The 21,239-nt window shown below is 35.3% G+C and overlaps 3 protein-coding genes across 3 annotated transcripts; 2 read left to right on the top strand and 1 right to left on the bottom strand.

Annotated features, from left to right (window-relative positions):
- Nucleotides 1-9,069: 9,069 nt before the first annotated feature.
- LOC102593086 (probable serine/threonine-protein kinase At1g54610) lies at nucleotides 9,070-12,352 on the top strand. Its single transcript, XM_006361598.2, has one exon. The coding sequence runs from the start codon at nucleotides 10,522-10,524 to the stop codon at nucleotides 12,220-12,222; it is 1,701 nt and encodes a 566-aa protein (XP_006361660.1). The 5' UTR covers nucleotides 9,070-10,521; the 3' UTR covers nucleotides 12,223-12,352.
- Nucleotides 12,353-12,933: 581 nt separating this feature from the next.
- Nucleotides 12,934-14,095, top strand: LOC102592747 (probable serine/threonine-protein kinase At1g09600). The gene has a single exon (XM_006361597.2). The coding sequence runs from the start codon at nucleotides 12,997-12,999 to the stop codon at nucleotides 13,951-13,953; it is 957 nt and encodes a 318-aa protein (XP_006361659.1). The 5' UTR covers nucleotides 12,934-12,996; the 3' UTR covers nucleotides 13,954-14,095.
- Nucleotides 14,096-14,670: 575 nt separating this feature from the next.
- Nucleotides 14,671-19,929, bottom strand: LOC102587117 (uncharacterized). The gene is made up of 5 exons (XM_006361579.2): nucleotides 19,393-19,929; nucleotides 18,362-18,465; nucleotides 17,850-18,026; nucleotides 15,257-17,124; nucleotides 14,671-15,001 (listed from the first exon to the last, which is right to left on the bottom strand). The coding sequence occupies exons 1-5, from the start codon at nucleotides 19,551-19,553 to the stop codon at nucleotides 14,852-14,854; spliced, it is 2,460 nt and encodes an 819-aa protein (XP_006361641.2). The 5' UTR covers nucleotides 19,554-19,929; the 3' UTR covers nucleotides 14,671-14,851.
- Between the last annotated feature and the right edge of the window lie 1,310 nt (nucleotides 19,930-21,239).

Here is a 21,239-nt window from a genome sequence, read left to right as displayed (position 1 = left end):
GTGATCTATGGGTGACATGATTTTTAAGAAGACCAGACAAGTAATGAGTGGGTTTCTAGTTTTGAAAATTTAAAGTTTGATCAAAGTCAACAATTCAGGTCAATGACTCATAATCAAATTTCAACAGTTTTGTTGGGTTCAGAAGGTAATCTGTGACTTAGTTGAGCAGTTATTTGGGTCCTGAGGCATTCGAGAGTGATTTTGATTTTGGGTTAGATTTTTGAAAGTTTAAATCGAACCCTAATGCCAGTACGTAATGAGACAGCATCACTCATTAGCAATGTAAATTTCAATATTGTAAAGTCTGTTATTACGAAAAAGTGGGTGTTGAAGGAGAACATGGTTTAACTTCTAGACATATGCGGACAATTCACATGTTTAGCTTACGAAGACCTACAAGTTCATCTCCTGAACTTTCTGGAAATCGCTAACACATACATTACTCAAGCAGTCTCTAAAGAGTATGTAATTAAGATTCACTGTGTATGTAAGATTCATCCACAAGTCGTAACCCAATCTACGAGTCGTAAATTGGGCTTGTAGAAAGGAGACTTAAAATTTCATCATGAATCTCACAGATGGGATCTATGGGATTATCACAATATTAGTATTATTAGTTTATCAACAAACAATTAGATGAGAGTATTACTTATTACCGAGCTAACATAGGTATGAAGGCTCATATGTCAGTTTAGGAATAAGACCTTTAGTACAAATCTTTAAGTCCTAGAACTACGTGCCACCATAGGTTTTAAGGGTCACGCGTCAAATCAGGAATAACACCTTAGTCCTGTTGACACCCAATTTTGGACCTCCACAATATATATTAATTATCGAGCTTTCTAAATTCCAAATGATTTGAAATAATTGGCTTTATAAATTTCAAAATAATTTTCAGGTCATTTTAAGTAGTTTGTCATTTTTATAAATTTTAAAATAATGAATATGATATTTTATATAATTATGTGTCTAATTAGTTTATTTTATGAATGTTCAAAAACTGTCTCAAAAGGGTTTTAGCTTTATTTAAATATTTGGTTATTTAGTTTAAATTAATTAATAGCTTATATTTCTAGTTAATTAGTTTATAATTAATTTAATTATTTTATAATTATGTGTCTAATTAGTATATTTTACGAATGTTTGAAAATTGTCTCAAAAGGATTTTAGCTTTATTTGAGTATTTGGTTATTTAGTCGTTTATATTGTTAAATTAATTAGTTTATACTTAAATTAATTATTTTATTTTGTTAAGATTAAGAAGCTCGTTAATTAATTAATATCAATTTATCTTGTTTAATTACTAGCCGAATCTACCTTAGCTAAAATCTAATTGGCTAAGTTTTTCTAACCCCCCTTTCAACCGACCCTTCCAACAATATAATAATACATACATGTACCAACCGACCCAACAATATATTATAATAAATACAACAGCATACTACTAATTGACCCCACCCCTTTTTCCCTTTTGATTCCTAACATACAATTCAAAATATAGACATACACGTACAGCAGTAACCAAATGACCCCGCCCACGTTCTCCTTCTTCTTCAGCAGTTAAAAACGTCAAAGCAGCAGCAACAATTCAGCGGAATCCCCGGAAAAGCAAGCGTCTGCCATCACCAACTCGTTCCAGCCTGCTGCCTTGTCCGGATTTTCTGAAATTTTGGAGAAAATTTCGTCCCAGCTGCTCCCTGTTTCAGATTTTGAATTTTGAAATCGGAGGAAAATTCTGTTTCTGCCCCTGCTCCCATCCGTTCTTCATTCAAAACGTGAGCCCTGGAATTTCCCCTATATATATGTCCCTTCTTCTCCATTTAAGGGGTTGGAAAATTTTGAGAGAAAAAATAAATACACAGAGCTACTTGAGCGAAAAAACAGTAAGAATACAAACAAAACACATTCGAGATCGAAGAGAGATTAGTGCGACTATAGTGTGGTTTCCTTGTTTGTTTCGGTGGTGAAATTATCTTCGTAGCTAGCTCGTTTTACTCAGTTCGCTGCACTTTTAAAGGTAATACTCATCTTTCAATTCAAGCATTTTACCGTAACGTGTTGTCGATTTTTGACTACGTGAAACTGTCCATATGTTATTATTTGGGATCATGTTTCGGCTTGTGGTTAATTTCAAATCAGTAGTATAGTTCTTTTTTTTTATGTTATGTCTATTCAAGTTATTTTTATTTTTTTTCGGTTCCTTCCTCTCTCGTGTCTACTTGTTTTGTTCTATTCAGTATAATTGTTTGCTTTTGGCTATTAATAAAAGTCGGGGGCTATTTGTTCTCTTTTGTGTTTAATCCGGAAGTCGACTTGAATATGTATGTGTATGTTGGGAAGCTGGTCATTGTCTGCTACGGTTCTTATTTTTGGCTTGCATAGCATCATGGTGTTTAAGTTCAAAATGTTGTATATTAGTCTTAGTGTGTTCTCATGAGCCAATATTATTGTTTAATGATCAACGTCATATTTCCTCCACCCCTAGTTGAATGAAGGAAACAATACGTCGAGATTTTGAGCTTGTGTCTTGTATTCGTCGCATTTCGTTTTGAATCTCTTTACTCAAATGATTGTTGAGTCTGCTTTGAAGTGTAGGTTTTTGTCTTCCCTTTTTCAAATTGCAATGTGTTTTGTTTCTAGTTGTTCTTTTCAAGTGGTTGTCTACTGTTTATTCTCTTCGTTCCTTAAGGTGCTTTATTTTGTAAAGTCCGTGTGCCATTTCCTTGTTCGGTGGTCGGATGATTCTCCAACATAGAGCCATACTCTTCAAGTGTAGTATCATGAATCATATAGTATTAATATGCATCCTTATTTAACATTGTTTCAACACAAAGTACTTTATTAGGAACCATCATTTTGATATATCTATGTGTCTTATTGGCATTATATTTGGTTCCACTGTTTGTATTATTTATTTAGATTCCAATTTATTGCATACTCCTTTAATCTTGAATTAACTTTGATGCCATACCTTAGAGTAATTTTTGGAGGCAGTATTGTGTCAACACAAACTAAATGTTGACCTTGATTCCTTGTTCCTTTCCAATATTTTGAAGAGCATGTATAATGTGGTTTACACATTTAGTTCATTTTTGTATTTTTTTTTTTTTTTTAAAATTTTTTTTCTCCTCTGTTTTTGAACCCGCCCAGTATCCATTTTAATCTTGTGATAAGTAATAGTCTTTATTAAATGCTTATTAGTTTACATCTCGTATGACCTTGGCTCCAAAACTTGACACTTGATCACTACTCGTCACTTATGGAAAAATAAAATAAAATTTAAAAACTATAAAAAATAAAAATGAAATAAAAGGATAAAATAAAAATATAATAATAAGTCTTCATTAATTTTCCTTTAAGTTATCGTGTGATTGTTGTGTTGTTAATGATGATTGACTAAAGTTATTTTATTTATTTATTTATTATTGTTATTATTTTTCATCATTTTGTTTCCTCCCCAAAAAATGCTAATTTTGTTATTTGTTTATCGCTTTGCATGAAATCTGTCTCTGGGTCCTCATGGACTCCTTCCTCCTCTTGCATTTCGAGAGAGTCGTAAAGACTCAAACTCCTTCATTCGAGTCAGCCAGCCACTAAATCCGACGAACAGGTCCCGAAGCGGAAAGGATGTGCAAGAAGTCGGGAATTGAAAGACTGGGCCACAAAAGCCCACTTTTGATCGTATATTTATATTTTAATTGTATTTTGTTGTTTTGGGCATAAACTCTTGTTATTTAATTTTGTTATTATTCTATTAGAATTTTAGGACAGGTGAAAAATTGGGCCTTAGGCCCCAAAGACAGGATAATTATTTTATTTTAGTTTAGGACAGGTGCAATTCGAATGGGCCTAAGGCCCAAAATGAAAAGGGCCCAGATACCGTCCCAGGTGAACAGAAAAACCAGATTTGGGCCCAAGTCTCTTTCCTATTTATTTTTATTATGTTTATTTATTTGTTAATATTTGTCGTTAGTCTTAAGGTCGAAAATATTCAAATCCTCGAAAGATACCCATTTAGAATTAATTACTTAACTAAATTACTCATCTTTCACTTGACTTAAAAAAATAAGTAAATAAGTTTATGAAATACTTCACTTAGATAATATTTCATTATTTTTCTATAAAAATAGGTTTCAACTATGAAGTAGTTCACTTTTGCAATTCAAGATAAGTTAAAATATTTTAGCCAAATAATTAATTGTCGGATAACCGCATATTAGCGGGCATTTCGGGTGCTTTCAAACCCTTCCCGAAATTCTAATAACGAACCCCCCGAACCCCCCCCCCCCCCTTAAGCATTTTCAATTGATTCCCTGTTTCAATCTATTGAAAATCAATTTTTTCTTGATTTTTCTTAAAAATTAAGTTGCGACTCTTAAAACAAGTCAAATTATTATTTTAAATAAAACAAGTCCTTTATAAGTGTCAACTTAGTGGTACCACAATAGCTCAGATCAAACCTTTATACCATGGCAAGGTATATTGAGTGTTTTTTATGGGGATTATACATCAAACTTTATGTTTAGCTCACATGGTTATATGTCTGTTATTAGTACCTCCCACAATCCAATCTCAGATTATTGCATTGACCTTATATTTATTTATTCCAATTTAGTACCTATCTATTGCATGTTGATTTACTTGGTCATTGCATGAGTTCATATTTTTTTGTTTCATGTTTAACATCTCGGATTTATCATGTTTAGTTTATTTAATTATGGTTCATATCTCTCATACTTAGTACATTCAAAGTACTAGCCGCATACTCTTTGTGCTATATTATTTTATAATATAGGTTCGGATGCTTAACATCCATCCTGCGGTTAGTACGAATTCTAATCAGCTCAGTAGCACTTTTGGTAAGTCCTCAACTTTCGAGTACAACCCTTTTATTTATTTCAATTATTTATTCTTTCAGTTTTAAGATAGTTAGAGTTAGATGGGGGTTTTCCAAGTAACTCATCTAAGTAGAGGCTTTCAGATAGATAGTTAGATATTAGTATTTGTTGTCATTCAATAAAAATAATGTACAATATTACAATCGCAAGCGTCATCACTAAATCAAGTCATGTCCATTACCTTTAATTAGCCTCATGGATGACTGCTAGCCTCTTACCATGCATTTACATATACTCTAAGGTCAGATATCAACTGGAACCTTGCCCTTTCTTGTGTCGTTTTTGTAACACTTGGGATACAAAAAAGAGAAAATTTTAGTCCTTCAAAAGATCTGGTGCCAGAATCGACGGACGCCACCAACGATCCGTCGTCTGACACACAGACCGTGGGTAGGCCAATCTAGTTTTCCTAAAATGTCAAGTTCCAGTACTTTATCGACGGTTCACCAGGACGGTCCGCCATCCAATCCACGAGCCGTAGGTAGGTCTTAGAGCGCACGACCAACAGATCCAAGAATTTGTTGAACGCACCAAGCAACATAAAAAACTAGTTAAAGCTCGGTTTTGAACAATGAAAACCAACATAAGTTGCTTCAATATTCACTCTTTTCTACAGAGAAGAAGTATAGAATGGGAAGGTGAAACTAGTTATCCCGCTTACCATACTGCATGCAACAAGTAGTCAGACCTTATAAAAGTTACCAATCAGTGACATGTGACTATCAAATGTATAAGTGTATTTTTAATGGTATAGGAAAAATAATTCTTTATACCAATGTGAAGATTGCTTTTTTTGGTTTTTACTTTGAAGTAGATGTAGCAGAATAACTACGAACAATCCTGCTTCGTTGTACTAACCCATTTTATTGTAGTTCTTTCCCTTTGATATCTACCATAGTCTATTGTCTATTGTGTTTAATTATGATACTATTTTGTTGTTCTTGTTCCTTTCTTGTAGGCTTTGCAGTTTGCACTGCCTCCCTTATTAGTTGTTATGTTTTCTACACTGTTTTCTTCTTCAAGTCAACTCACTTGATTTGTTGTTTAAGTTCTCATACTTCTATCTATGAATGTTTGTTTTCTTGGTATGCAACCAAATCTTTAGGAACTTAGTTTGTATTCTCCCTTAGATTGGGTTTCATTGGGAAACTTTAGACAATTATAGTAGAATATTTTCAACTATCAGAGATGAATCAGTTCAAATAACAGAAGCTTCAGATGGAGTTGAGACATTTACAATAGAAGAAATCTTTCATACCATAAGATGGAAACCCTGATGGCAGTACGAGATATGGTAGTACCACGCATTGGCAATGTTGATTCCAATATCGTAAAGCCTTCTATTATGGAAAGGTGGATGTCGAAGCAGAACATGGTTTAACTTCTACACACAAGCGGGAAGTTCACATGTTTACCATATAAAGACCCTCAAGTTCATCTCCAAATTTTTTTAGAGATCACTGACTTAGAAAGACCAAGAAGGTACTTGCATATTCTTTTATAGAAGGACTTGACATTCAATCAAATATATTCCTATATTTAGTTGTATGTTGTTAGGCATTGGAGAAAACTTATAATGTGCTCGTTGGGCTAGTAATCCAGGACGAAATGGAGATTCAAGCATACAAGCATAATTGTCAACCATGATTCATGAACAACAGCTTCAACCATCTCACTAAATTTCTGATAGGACATCCACAATCTCAAGTCTAATCAATATAACTAGCTCGGTTGTTTTGTGAAGTGTGCGGTGGAGACCATTCTGAAGAGTATGATACTCTTCTGAACAACACTTAAGAACACTCCCTTTTTAGGGTGAAGAATTTCCAAGAGGGTGATTTTAAACTGTGACTTAATAATTCATGTTTTATAGCATGAGATTACGTTGTCGACCAGTGAAACAACTAGAATAAATCTTGGAAGAAGGGCATGGTCTCAATTGATTTTTTCTTTCAAATACGTATTTTAATTTTATCTGTTGAGTTTTTTTTATATCTTTATACTACATATCAAGATGTAAGTTATTATTTGTGTGAAATTTTGATTTCCCCCTTTGTTATCTGCTTCTACATCTGGAAGTTCTTTTTGTTGTGTAGGTCTTTCTGTTGTGTAGGAGCATGCATAACTTGCATTTGTGCTTATGACACTAGACTACATGGTCTAATCTTGAAAATACAAAGGTTGTCGAGAGAATTTTTAGAAGGAAGATGGACCACCAAATTGAATCTTTATAAGGTTCCTAGATTGTGTTGCATCAGCTAATTTTTGACATCTTAATATGCTTTGTCTACCGTTTCATCTATTGTTTATATTAATATTATTTTTCTTAATGTAAGCTACTACTTGGTATTTTCATATACTTCGTAGGACTTAGAAGTTGTTGGAGAAGCATCCTCTTTATGCATGTGATACATGTAAGAAGAACTGCATATTGAATCTTGGAAAGAGGGCTCATTCTTTCTTTAAAGTAATGAGAAACGAACATTGCGTATGAGTTCTAGTAAAGTGTGATTCTTTGAGTATTATTGGTTTCTCAACTTAGTTTATAGTACTCATTTTCAATGTATAGATTGGTTTTGAAGTTGATATACGAGAGTTGTTGCACCACCTCCCTCTTTAATTTCTCCAATCTCTTTTCAATATTTTTCACCTAAGTTTGTTCTATCAATGTCACACCTGATAAGAAAGTGATCTAGAGAACTCAATTAAATCTCTACGGAGAATAAAAAGTGAACCACTATGGTTACACACTATTAACCTCCGTAGAAGTCCAATAGAGTCCTCAAGATCAGTTTCCTGATCAGTCCCATGTGAAACTGTTATAGAAAACCTTGATGGAAAAAATGGAAAGGAAATTGCAAAAACTAAAACTAACAAACGCCACATGAATTTGCTATATTTGCAATTGAATTTGGCACTCAAATGTACATTTACTTAACAAAAGCGGCAAATTTTAATTTAAACTCCAAAATAAATGTATCATATTCAAGAAGATCAAGAAAATAAAAATAACAATCGCAAAAATATAAGCATAAGATAGAAACAATCAACATAAAAAATTTAATTTTTTTTATTATGGAAAGACATATAAGGATATGTAGAGAAACTATAAGAAAACCAAAGGTAGAAAAAGAAGAGAAAATATGTTTTTTCTTAATAAAAAGAGTGAAGAACTAGGAAATAACCAACAACGATAGGAAAGAGATAAGAACAAAAAGATTGTTTTAATGGTATAGAAACTAGAAGAAAAAAGATAATTTCTCTTGCTGAAAAAAGTGAAGAACTGGAAAAAAAACCAACAAGAATATGAAAAAGATTATAAGAGAGTTTGTTTCACTGGTATAAATGAACAAATGGAATGGCTATTTATAACCAAAAAGATGTTTGAGTTTTGAAAGTTATTTATTAATTAGGTGAGAATCTAATTAGTTAATTATAGTTTAGTAATTAAAAACTATTTGGCGTAAATGAGTAAATATTTTACATATTACACACCAAAATCAAATGAAAATATTGGTAAGACAATAATTATTCTACTAAAAAATCTTGGGACACAAATATCATTAGTAAGTAAATAGTAAAGGTAAGACTATAATTGTTCTACAACAAAAATTTAATATTGGAATATTTACAATGCATACAAATAACGTTGAAGAAATTTTTAAATATGAACTAAGGAGACTTACTGAAATCAAAACTTATAAAATGTATTGTATCCTTAATTTTATTTTATTTTTTATAATTCTATGTAAAAAAGCATAACTATAACAATCCTCTTGGTAGTTTTTTTTTTTTTTTTTGCATGTTTTTCCTATTTTATCCATTTTAGTAGCTTTTGTGTGATATTTGTGATCTATGGGATGGGTGACACGATTTTTAAGGTGATCAGATGAGTAATAAGTGAGTTTCTATTTTTGAAAATTTAAAGTTTGACCAAAGTCAACAATTCAAGTCAATAACTCATAATCAAATTTCAACAGTTTTGTTGCGTTTGGAAGGTAATTTGTGACTTAGGTGAGCAGTTATTTGGGTCTTGAGGCATTCAAGAGTGATTTTGGTTTTGGGTTGGATTTTTAAAAGTTTAAATCGAACCCTAATGGCAGTACGTAATGTGACAATAGCACTCATTAGCAATGTAAACTGAAATTAGAGTTAATGCAACAAATCTAACTGGCAGTCTTTGAATGCTCTACTAATATTGAATATAGATAGCTGGGACATGACCCCCTGCTTCCCTTAACCAAAATGTATGAATAGAAATAAAATATTATAACTATAAACAGATTTGAGTCCTCGAATAAAGAGAACTCATTACTTGTTGGTTGGAAATTGCGATATACCTGATTAGGATCTTGATAGTGAGCATCTGAATCTACATCATATGACAAATGTAGGCATAAGAAGTATGTGATCAATACTTTGAATACACTGAGCATGTGAGATATGCACAATGTTCTAATAAGTTAAGCATGGTGAACTTGAGATGGTAAACTGAACGTGGAACTAATACATAAAAGCTCATGCAATGACCAAGAAATAAACATGTAAATGATCAATACTATACTGAATAAATTAAAAACGGGTTCATGCAATATAGAGATACTAATAACCGATGTACTTTGTCTGAGCTAGATAAAGTCCAACATGTACCCCAATTGGAAGGACGCTTGTACCTTACCAAGTGTACAAACACTGACTGACATAGATTCACTAAATTGATGTCCAAAAGGACTAATGGTGTCAAGTCTGATTTGACGGGTGACCCTTTTGTAACTACGATGACACGTAGTTCTGGACTTAGGATTTGCTACTAAAGGTCTCAAACTAACTGATGGATGAGTCTTCATCCCTGCATCCGCTTGGTAGTAAGTAATATTCAATAGCTAAATAATACTCTTTAAACATGTGGAACTGAAAGACTGAGTATAAAACTATAAATTTATGGAATACTAGGGGATTGGCTATTCATAACCCACCACTCCAAAAAGTACAACTAATCATGAGAATTTATATATTATGAACGGAATATGCAAATAAATAGCACAAGTCCAAAGGCATGAATTTCTATATTCTCAGAGTTCATGAAATATACCTATACAAAGATACTAACTACATGGGAAAACATGTATTCATAGACTATCCATGAGAAGGAACTGAAATATAAGTGGGAGGAACATACCTTGGTGTCGAAGATGAAGGAGAGGAGAGAATTTAAGAGAAAATAAGCCCAACTTAATATAGATATTTTTCAAAAAGAAATTCTACTGACCAACTTAATATTGGAAATCATTTTTCAAGAAAATAGTATTCAGAAAATAATTAATTTTTAGAAAAATATTTTCTGCGGTACCAAATACAGTGGATCTTAAATCTACTCATCTATGAAGTCCCTATACAAAAACAAAACTGAGTTTCTAGGAAATTGCTTTTGTAGGGGACCAAGTCTTTGTTTACAACTATTATTGCTTTTATGAAGTCAACTCCTTTGATTTGTGATTTGAGTTCACATACTTGTTTCTAAATATGTTTTGTTTTCTTGGTATGTAACCAAAGCTTTAGGAAAGAAGAATTAGTTTGTGTTGTAAAACAAGACTTAGATTGTTTGTTTTTCATTTGGAAAACTATGGGTTCCAGTCATGGAAAATCTTCAACTATCAGGGATCAATCAGTTGAAGGCACAGTATCCTCAGATGTAGTTGAGACATTTGTGGCAGAAGAGAAGGAAGAAATCCTTCACACCAGGAGACAAAAACCGAATCCAAGACTCAGCAGAGGAGTACCAAAAGGGATAGAAGGTGAACTAGTTGTTGCTGGATGGCCTAACTGGCTTGTTTCAGTTGCAGGTGATGCTTTGAATGGATGGCTTCCAAGAAGAGCTGATACATTTGAGAAAATAGATAAAATTGGTCAGGGAACTTACAGTAATGTCTACAAGGGTCGCGATCGTTTGCTCAATAAGGTTGTTGCTCTGAAGAAGGTTCGCTTTGACAATCTTGATCCTGAGAGTGTCAAGTTTATGGCAAGAGAGATCATTCTATTGAGAAGGCTTGGTGATCACCCGAATGTTATCAAATTGGAAGGTGTAGTCACCTCAAAAATGTCCTATAGTTTGTACCTTGTTTTTGATTGCATGGAATATGATCTCAAGGGAATTCAAGAACAGAAAGGTGTCAAGTTATCTGAACCTGAGATCAAATGTTACATGAACCAGCTGCTTAAAGGGCTTGATCACTGCCATAGCCGTGGTATCTTGCATCGAGATGTAAAGACTTCTAACCTGTTAGTTAATAAAGATGGTATCTTGAAAATTGCAGATTTTGGGCTGTCAACATTTTTTGATCCAGAACAAAGCATCCCCTTAACTAGCCGGATTGTAACTCTCTTCTATAGGCCACCGGAACTTTTGCTTGGATCAAATTATTATGGAGTTGGAGTTGATTTATGGGGTGTTGGTTGTGTACTTGGTGAACTATTTACTGGCAAGCCAATTATGCCTGGTAGAACTGAAGTAGAGCAACTGCATAAAATCTTCAAGCTCTGTGGTTCTCCATCTGATGATTTTTGGAAAAAATCCAAATTGCCCAATGCAGTAATGTTCCAGCCAATAGAGCCTTATAGACGGATTCTTCACACGACCTTTCATGATCTTCCTGCAGCTGCTGTAGGACTAATGGACACCTTACTTTCCATAAAAGCTGAATATAGAGGGACTGCAGCTCTTGCTCTTCAGAATGAGTTTTTCACAACAGAACCATTTGCTTGTGATCCCTCAAGTTTGCCACAATGCCCCCCCAGAAAAGAGATCGATGCAAAAAAGACTGAAATCGAGGGGAGTAGGGTCCGGAGTTATGCACGAGATAAAAGTGTAAGGGCAGTTCCAGCACCTGAAGCTAATGCAGAATTAAAGAGTAACATAGACAGAAGACAACTCATTGCCCATTCAGAAACCTGGAATAGGCTTGAAAAAACAAACGAATATGTCTCAGGATGTGTTATAAATGAAGGAACAAACTCTTCTACATTTTTTCAGGTGTCCAGCAGAAAAGAGGGCTCAGAGAATTATACTCAGAGAGAGATAAGGAAAGAACCAATTCATGATATCAAAGGAAAGAAAAAGTGGTCAGGTCCATTACCTGTTCCATCAGATAAAATGCATGAATCAGAAGGCCTTGACTTGGTGGAAGACGATCAATATTTTGGTCCACTTCCATCTGCATCAAAACCAATCGATGTGGATAAAATAATTAGAGAGCATGACCGACAGATCCAAGAATCTGTTGAACGTGCCAAGCAACAGAAGAAACTAGCTAAAGCTCGGTATTGAGGTATGAAAACAACAATGAAAAACCAATATTAGCTGCTTGGATATTCACAGGTTGTCAATCAGTACTATGTGACCTTTTGTGCCTCATATTGTCTCTTAGATGCACTGAAGCAAATGTATAAGTGTATCTTTACTGGTATACAAATATAAATCTTTATCCCTATGTGAAGAATTTCTTCTTTGGGTTTCTTCAATTTGATTATTGACTGTCGATGTTAATCCATTCTATCTCTGTTTGAAATCCTTGATGATCCCCGTGAGGGAGCTAAATCTGTTGAAATGACAGATTATCAGTAGCGTTGTACAACGTAGTACATGTTTGTTGCTATGCAAAGAGAGACAAATGTGTTGCACCAAAACAAGCTTCATGGATGGTGCAGGAAATCTTAAATGTATAGAGATATGTTGAAGAGGCCGGACTAGGGGTTGAACTTGAGATCTCTCGTTAAGGGTGGAGAACCTTAACCATTAATACATCTATTAGACTGAACTAATTGGTAATGATAAGGCAGAAAGTAAGTAACATGTTCCCCCATTTTACTGTAATTTTAATCAATTATGCCTCAATCTCAAACAAATCAAGACCTACAGTATAAAACCCTTTTGTTCCAGATCAAAGAAATCGTTATTAGTTGCTAGTTTTACGCTAACCATCAACTAATTAGACTCAGTAACCTCGTTGCTTGTACTTGAAAAGATATTTAGGCCAAATTCTCCAACAGACGGATTCTTCATGCGACCTTTCATGATCTTCCTGCAGCTGCTGTAGGACTAATGGATACTTTACTTTCCTTAAAAGCTGAATATCGAGGGACTGCAGCTCTTGCTCTTCAGAATGAGTTCTTCACAACAGAACCATTTGCTTGTGATCCCTCAAGTTTGCTACAATGCCCCCTCAGAAGGGTCCGGAATTATGAACGCAATAGAAGGGTAAGGGCAATTCCAGCAGCTGAAGCTAATGCAGAATTCAAGAGTAACATAGACAGAAAGCGACTCATTGCCCATTCAGAAGCCCAGAATAGGCTTGAAAAAACAAATGAATATGTCTCAGGAGGTGCTCTAGATGAAGGAATAAACTCTTCTGAATGTTTTCAGGTGTCCAGCAGAAAAGAGGGCTCAGAGAATTATACTCAGAGAGAGATAAGGAAAGAACCAATTCATGATATCAAAGGAAAGAAGAAGTGGTCAGGTACATTACCTGCTCCATCAGGTAAGATGCATGATTTACTCATAGAGCATGACCCTATGATCCTCAAACCTGCTAGGCGTGCGAAGCTTGAGAAGGGATCAACAGCTAAAGGGAATGACCATGACTCTAAAGGAAAGAAGAATCATTCGTTATGTCCATCAACATCAACTAGCAATGCGACTATTGGAAATGGTCAAATTTCTACTCATTTACCTGCCAAATTGACTAATATGCAGCGCTTACTAGAAGAGCACAAGAGACAGATCCTAAAAGATGCTCAATCGGTGATATCTGACAAGGAAAAAATGGCGGAAGGAAAAGGCAATAACACCAAGGCAGAGAAGAACCAACTTGAACAATTGTCTCCTCCTGCAGAATCACATGGCCTTGACTTCCTGGAAGACAATCAATATTTTGGTCCACTTCCATCTGCATCAAAACTGATTGATGTGGATAGAATAATTAGAGAGCATGACCGACAGATCCAAGAATCTGTTGAACGTGCCAAGCAACAGAAAAAACTAGCTAAAGCTCGGTATTGAGGTATGAAAACAACAATGCAAAACCAAATATTAGCTGCTTGGATATTCACTCTTTATAAAGGTTGTCAATCAGTAATATGTGACCTTTTGTGCCTTATATTGTATCTAGATGCAATGAAGCAAATGTATAAGTGTATTTTTACTGGTATAGAAATGATAAATCTTTATCCCAATGTGAAGAATTTCTTCTTTGGGTTTTTTTACTTTGATTATTGACTGTCGATGTTCATTCATTCCATCTCTGTTTGAAATCCTTGATGATCCCCGTGAGGGAGCTAAATCTGTTGAAATGGCAGATTATCAGTAGCGTTGTACAACGTAGTATATGTTTGTTGCATATGTACTATGGTAAAGAGAGACAAATGTAGGACATTGCACCGAAACAAGCTTCATGGATGGTTGAAGAGGCTGAACTAGGGGTCGAACTTGAGATCTCTCGTTAAGGGTAACCTTTACCATTTAATACATCCATTAGACTCAACTAATTAGTAATGACAAGGCAGAAAGTATGTAACATGTTCCCCCATTTTAGTGTAATTTTAATCAATGCCTCAATCTCACACAATTCGAGACCTACGGTACAAAATCCTTTGGTTCCAGATCAAAAGAATCGTTATAAGTTGGCTAGTTTACGCTAACCAACAACTTATGAGACTCAGTTACCTCGTTGCTTGTACTTGAAAAGCAACCTGTCTGGACAGAAATATCATCTACTGATAAATGAAAAATGATACATGAAGGGGATTTTGTATTTACATATAAGATCCTGGATACATATCAAAATTTTGAATCGCTCACAGTTGAGATATGAGAAGCCGAATAAGACTTTGATTATTCTGCAATTGAAACATTTTAAATTACTAGACCTATGTACATACTTAACGAACTCTATGTCTCCTTACATCTCCGAGAGGATGTTACTGATTTTCCGAAGCTCTTTGAGAGCTGCCATGGCTGTTACTTGTCCTTTACCAGCTAGAACATTTTTCGAAAGGTTTTCTAAGGTTCCAACTTGACCGCGATCTTGCTGAAAGACTGATTCAATCACCTGCACAAATGATGAGTGAATTGTATCACATTGTGTATATACCATAAACAGACTGCTGATATTGCATGTGATCGAAATGACGGAAATCAAATGGATACTTTGTATCACATTGTGTAACAAATGGATGCATAGTATCTTTGCCTTCAGTAAGTTGAGGGTGCAAAATAGGATGACAAAGTTATGTCCACAATGGATACTTTCAAAATGATAAAAATCAAACAACGTACACAAGTTAAGCAAGATATTAGTCTTTACCTGGATGTTCTCAAGCATAGACTGTCCGAGATTTCTCAGACTAACCATTAAATTCTGGTCTACAGATTCTCCTTTGCCAATTCCACTGTTATTAGATGTATCAGCGGTGGACAATACAGCAGGATCATCGGGATTATTCCCACAATTGTCAGCTTTTGTGGAATCACAGACCCCTTTTTCGGATGTCCCCTCCCCACCATTTCGTCCAAATTTCCATAACCACTGAAATTTACCAGATAGAAGTTTCCGCTCCTTCAAGCCAGCTGGACCTTTTCCCCCAGAGTCAACACTTTGTTCAGATTTTACCGAGGTCTCCTGAGGGGGATCAGAACTAGGGAGAGGTGGAACTTCCAGATTAGTACAAGATACCTCAGCACTATAGCCATCAGCATCATTTTCATCGGCAGAGAAATTTGATGCAACACTACTTCTTTCAGATCTATTTCCATGATCATTTGCATCACTAATAGGACTTTGGGGATCTGAGAAGATAGAAGAATTCTGTTCACTAGCGGCACTTCCAGTGGAGTCCGACTGTTCAGATGTGCAAGTAAAATTTCCATCATTATCTTCTTGCCCGACAATGTCAACTGGAACTTCTTGCTCCTTAATTTCATCATCAATAAGCTTTTCTGCGTCTTCATCGGCGCCAAGCTGCTGAGCAAGATCTTTCAACAAACTTCTCCTCACTGATGACTTGGAAACTTTTCTTCCATTATCAACTGCAGATGGGGTTGGATCAGACTCAGTTCTGGTAAGACGCATTTTCACTTTCTCAGACCAACCTTTTCTTCGGGTTGGAACTTGTTTCTCAGCACTATTTTTCTTGCTCTCTTCTTCCTTGTGTAAAACTCTCCACTTTTCTTCCCAGTAGCTTTCAGGTACTAAGGAGCCAAGTGGAGTTCTTGGGGAACTTAAATCAACTGAATGGCTGTGACCTCTTATAACCGTTGACTGACTTCTACCATAGTCTCCAGTATAATCAATTACTGGGGCTGAACTGTTGGCATCCACTGCCAGAGCCTGCAATGATTTTGCCTTCGCTATCAGTTTTCCCAGATTTATATCTTCTGGAAAATTTAGCAATCTCTGGAGGCACTTAGTAGCATTCTCCGTCGCAAGCAACGAAGACCTCAAATGAAGTATCATAGTAACTGCAAAAGCTGATATAAATGCTCCCCTGGATGAATTTAAGACTCCAGAGCTGGAGTCACCATCATTTTCACAAGGTTTTCCCAACTTCTTGTTATCGCACGCAAATATTTCATCCCAGATTATCAATAAGTCTTCAAGTGCAAATTCACGTCCAAATAGTACTCGTAACCAGCGAAGTGCGAAATATTGCGGTTCAACTCCTAGCTCGACAAGATGACTGTGGAGGGAGGAATCAACCAGTGAAAGCAAATGGTATAATGCTGCCGAGGCTTCAATAACAGGGGGATATCCAGTATGTGAAGTACCATATGGTGCAGGAGAGAAAAATTGTGCCATAGAAACAGCACCACCAGCTCCACTCATCAGAGCGTCAAACATACAATACGCATCGTGCTCCATGAACTTCTCAGATAGAAGAATACCAAGCTCACCTTCAGCACCATATGCATCACTAAATAAAATAACTGCTTGAACCTTTGGATCAAGTTCAGTTAAACTAGTAATTCTCCCTGGACTCTTCTCAGATCCAATGTCATCTTCCGTAGATTCCGAAAACTTTTTAAAATCAAACTTATATGTCAAATCATTTTCATGAAATGAGAATCCATCAAATTTGTCAGCAAAATGATCCTCGTGCAGATTCCTCACTTCAGAAAGATGCTCCATATCAGCTTGAAGAACATAAAGAAGTGGGGCCAATAGTTCATGCATTCCTGCAAACAGAGAAGCAGAAAGTTCCTCCATTAATAATGAGAAGACAAACATGATAAGACGGTTAGCAATTAAGGCACTAGGTTACATGATAAATTCAAGATCAGAAAGTACAGGACCCAAAAAAGGAGGGTATGACAGCACAGAGTGATGAAATCAAGAGTAAATGAGCTATTTGGACGTCATAAGCCGCTACACAAGCACCCAAGGGTGTGGCCTAGTGGTCAATGAACAATGAAGTGGGCGAAAACCATGAAGTAACAGGTTCTAGGTGATTTCTTCCCATCTGTCCTAGCTTTGATGGATAGAGTTCCCTAGTGCCTGTTGTTGGTGGGAGGTGGCAGGCATACAATTGAATTAGTCGAGGTGCGCACAAGCTGGCCCGGACACCATGGTTATAAAAAAAAATGATATACAAACTGCAAACTTGAAGGCAGCTATAGAGCATGTGAACAATTAATAGGTTCGCAGAAACTATCTTGATACAATTGAACATGGGCGAGCCTAAGCTTACATTATAGATGCATGTCATTTGTTATGAAAAGGACGGGCAGGGTAGGTATGAATGCCTGCTCTTTGATTTTTAAGCTTGAAGAAGTTACATCTTGATTAACTATTTAATAACTGAAAAAGTATCTCATGCGAGATTCCACAGACTAGTAAAGGCCTTATTCCCTTCAACAGTAAGCAGTAGCACATAATAAGTTTGACAATGTAATGTTTTTACCTTGTCTGTAACCATACTCTGGATGTCTAAGGCACCAAAGTAGCAGAATCCTCCTCAACATGGCTTGGCATCCAGCAGTCTGGAAATAGCTACCGTGCTCAGGATATAAACGCGAAAGATCCTGGTCAACCATCTTCTCCAGTTCAGCATTCCTGAAGAAGCGACCCCACATGCTATCTGCATTACAACAACACCATTAGCATTTACTCAACCGCAAGCTACAGTTTCTCCAAGTACTTTCTAATGCAAAGTGGAAATACAAGAACTGATAAATAATTACCAACTAAGATCGAGTAAAATGAAACTATACTTTTCTAGAGCAGGACACAATAATCGTTTCTTCTGGATGGTCGTTTTTTTTTATGAAGTTTTTCAGGATGGTCTTAACTCTTCATCAAAAGAGAATCTTGAAAAAGTTTCAAATGTTTGAAGGTGTGGTGAAGTTTGAACAATTTTCAGCATTGCACTTGCTAAAAGAGAAGAAAAATGAACAAATGATGCAAATATCCTACCAGGGTTTTGCGACAGTGGATTGTCTATGACAGGATCAGGAGAATTACTTCCATCTTTAGGCACATGTGGATCAATAAGAAGGTGTCTTCTCAACGAAGCATACCTACACAACCAAAAATACGTTACACAAAAAGATTATACATTACAAACCTCATTATCATATTGAGGAAATAGAAATAAAAAGAAACTAACACGCTGGAATTTGGATCATCACAAAATTTTGAAAAGAAATAGTACAATCAAATTGAGCAATGCACCGATAACATTTTTATATCAGTACATTCAATCTACATTGTTACTATTTCAGGAAAAACATGTTGATGAGATGCAATATTTTTTTACTCATAAATGAGCTTAAGATATTAAAATGAGTGAATGTGTACATCATATATCTAGAAATCTGGAAAATCCAGCTGCGGTAGTTGCTGAGCATTCAAACAATCAAGAACAAGCTTTCAATCCTTAATTTTCTATAGGTGTTCGACACAAGATTTGAGAAACTAACAGCGTCTAAAACCTACAATCCCAAATCTAGACTTGGGAAAGAAGAGCTTCCATGTAAATAAACTTCAGAACAACAACTCTGCACAAAACTGACAAGAAAACAATGACAAAAAAGATAATCCAATCAGTCAACTGCTAGAATCATATTATTCTTTAGCATCAAACAAGCAAGTAAACAGATCATCTCAACACAACAATTATGTTAATGATGTGTTTTTCTTTTTTCCAAAGTCTGAGAAAATCTCAAAAGCATTTGCAAGAAAATACAATTGTGTTTATATAAATAGATAATCAAATTAGTCAACTGCTAGCAACATACTATTCTTTACCATCAAACATCTCCACACATCATCAACACAATTGTATAGCCTCTATTTACATCATATCTCAAGTTGGGTTTTCTAGTTTTTTCACAAATCAACAGAAAATGTAAAGTTTCCATCTTTTTATCACAACAAACAAGAAAACCAACAGAAACAAACATAACAACCCCAAAAGGGTAAAAAAAACAAAGCAGACTCTATACCTTCTACGTGAGTTTGCGGTAACACGACGAAGATCATCAATGGTTAAAGAAGGAGAAGAAGGCAAAATCCCCAAATCAATACGCCACTGGACACCTCTCAGATCTCCAAAACGACGAGACGACTCCTCCACCACCACAACCACTGTTGACTCAATTGCCATTTCGCTACCAAAAATTCTCAGCTAGGAAGAAAATGAAAATTCTCAAACAACCCGAGCTGCTCAAACCTCAGCAAGAATCAATCAAACCAATAATCTGAGCAAAAAAAAGTTGAAATTTTTGAAGACCCCATGTGCTAAATCTCCTTAAATATGCAATTTTTCAACAGAAAATTGAGAAATTAGAGCCAAAATTCAAGAAAATATAAGAAAAAAGGCTGAATCAAAGGGTGAAGATTTTTCTGGGAAATTTAAAGGGAAGAAGAAAGAAACAACAGGGAATTCAAGAAGGAGAATTGACCTAAATTTAGGGGAGAAAAAAAAAGGAAAAAAAAGTTTTATAGACAAGAAATGTATAGAGTGATGGGTATTGGGTGGTCATTGGTCTAATCTATGAAGAATATTTTTGATGAATTTATTTTATTTTAGCAATTTTATTTTATTTTATTTTATTGGTAGAAAGAGAAAATCTAGGTAGACAAGAAAAAAGGATGGGAGAGAATAAAGGAAGGAAAATAAGAAATTTGTTTTTGTTTGGTAAATACAAAAAGGGGAATAGAAGTAAAAAAAAAAAAAAGCTAAATTGTGGAGTGCAAGTGCTTGACTTATGCTTTTGTGTGTTTGTTGCAATAGGTGAGTCTTGGGGGTCAAGTTGGGGTTGGGGTTGGGGTTGGGGTTAGAGGGGGGGAGGGGAGTTGAGTTGTTTTTGTGTATTAGGTTATGTGAATGTAAATTAATTTGGGTTAGGATGGATGTTGGGATATTAAGAAGGAAGGATACTTTTGGAGGTGAAAGTTCATGGGCAGATACGTTTATGATGCATGTACTTTCGATCAGAAAGTCGTATATAAACATCGAATATTTTTTTCATTTAAATTGTCGAGTTGTAAATTGCTTAGATTTGATTATGTGTTATTAATGGTAAAAATGAATAAGATATGAATTTCGATGACGGTTTCATTAGATATCCACATCTCTCTTTTTGTTTTTGATTCAATTCATCCATCGTTGTTTAGGGCAGAATTTCAAGTTGAGCTATACATTTATGTATTATGTTACACTGCAGATTTAAATTAATTGGGGTTCTATACGTAATATCGAATAAACTTTTTCAAGTAGGGGGTAGGGTGTGGGGGAATTAAGCTGTCGATTTATGTATTATGTTACGTGACACAGATTTAAATTAATTAGGGTTAGGATGGATTCCCGGTCATTAAGAAGGAAGGACACTTTCAGAGACGCAAGGTCATGGGGAGATGTCGTCCATGATTCATGGATCTCTGGTTGAAAAATTGTATATGGACATCAAATGTATTTTTCATTTGCATTTATTAAATAAATATTAAATTGCCCAGTTACGAATTATATAAATCTGATTATGAATTATTAAAGGGTAAAGGGTCAAATATGCCCCTAAACTATTCGAAAAGGTCTATATATACCCTCCGTTTAAAGTTTGGCTCACTCATGCCTCGCCGTCCAACTTTTGGTCTAAATATGCCCTTATGGGCGTTAGTTGGTTTGCTGGACATATCCAACTCATTTTCAATTTCTTTAAATGCCACATAAAATTGTCATGTCATTTTGACTTTACCACATGACATTTATATGAAAATGGAAAGAGATCAAATATGCCCCTAAAAAATTCGAACCCATAAACACCTAATCCGACCCATAAATCAACCCCCC

Source organism: Solanum tuberosum, unplaced genomic scaffold (assembly GCF_000226075.1).
Source record: "Solanum tuberosum cultivar DM 1-3 516 R44 unplaced genomic scaffold, SolTub_3.0 scf00358, whole genome shotgun sequence".
Lineage (NCBI taxonomy): Eukaryota > Viridiplantae > Streptophyta > Magnoliopsida > Solanales > Solanaceae > Solanum > Solanum tuberosum.
The sequence above is the reverse complement of the archived record's forward strand: the minus strand, read 5'-3'. Positions and strand labels throughout refer to the sequence as shown.

What these genes read in the sequence shown, in the direction of transcription:
- LOC102593086 (XM_006361598.2), top strand. Translation starts at nt 10,522, where the DNA reads ATGGGTTCCAGTCATGGAAAATCTTCAACTATCAGGGATCAATCAGTT.
- LOC102592747 (XM_006361597.2), top strand. Translation starts at nt 12,997, where the DNA reads ATGGATACTTTACTTTCCTTAAAAGCTGAATATCGAGGGACTGCAGCT.
- LOC102587117 (XM_006361579.2), bottom strand. Translation starts at nt 19,553, where the DNA reads ATGGCAATTGAGTCAACAGTGGTTGTGGTGGTGGAGGAGTCGTCTCGT. An exon ending in ACCGCAAACTCACGTAGAAG is followed by an intron (nt 18,466 to 19,392) that starts GTATAGAGTCTG and finishes TTGGTTGTGTAG; the next exon opens with GTATGCTTCGTTGAGAAGAC. An exon ending in CTATGCTTGAGAACATCCAG is followed by an intron (nt 15,002 to 15,256) that starts GTAAAGACTAAT and finishes TCATTTGTGCAG; the next exon opens with GTGATTGAATCAGTCTTTCA.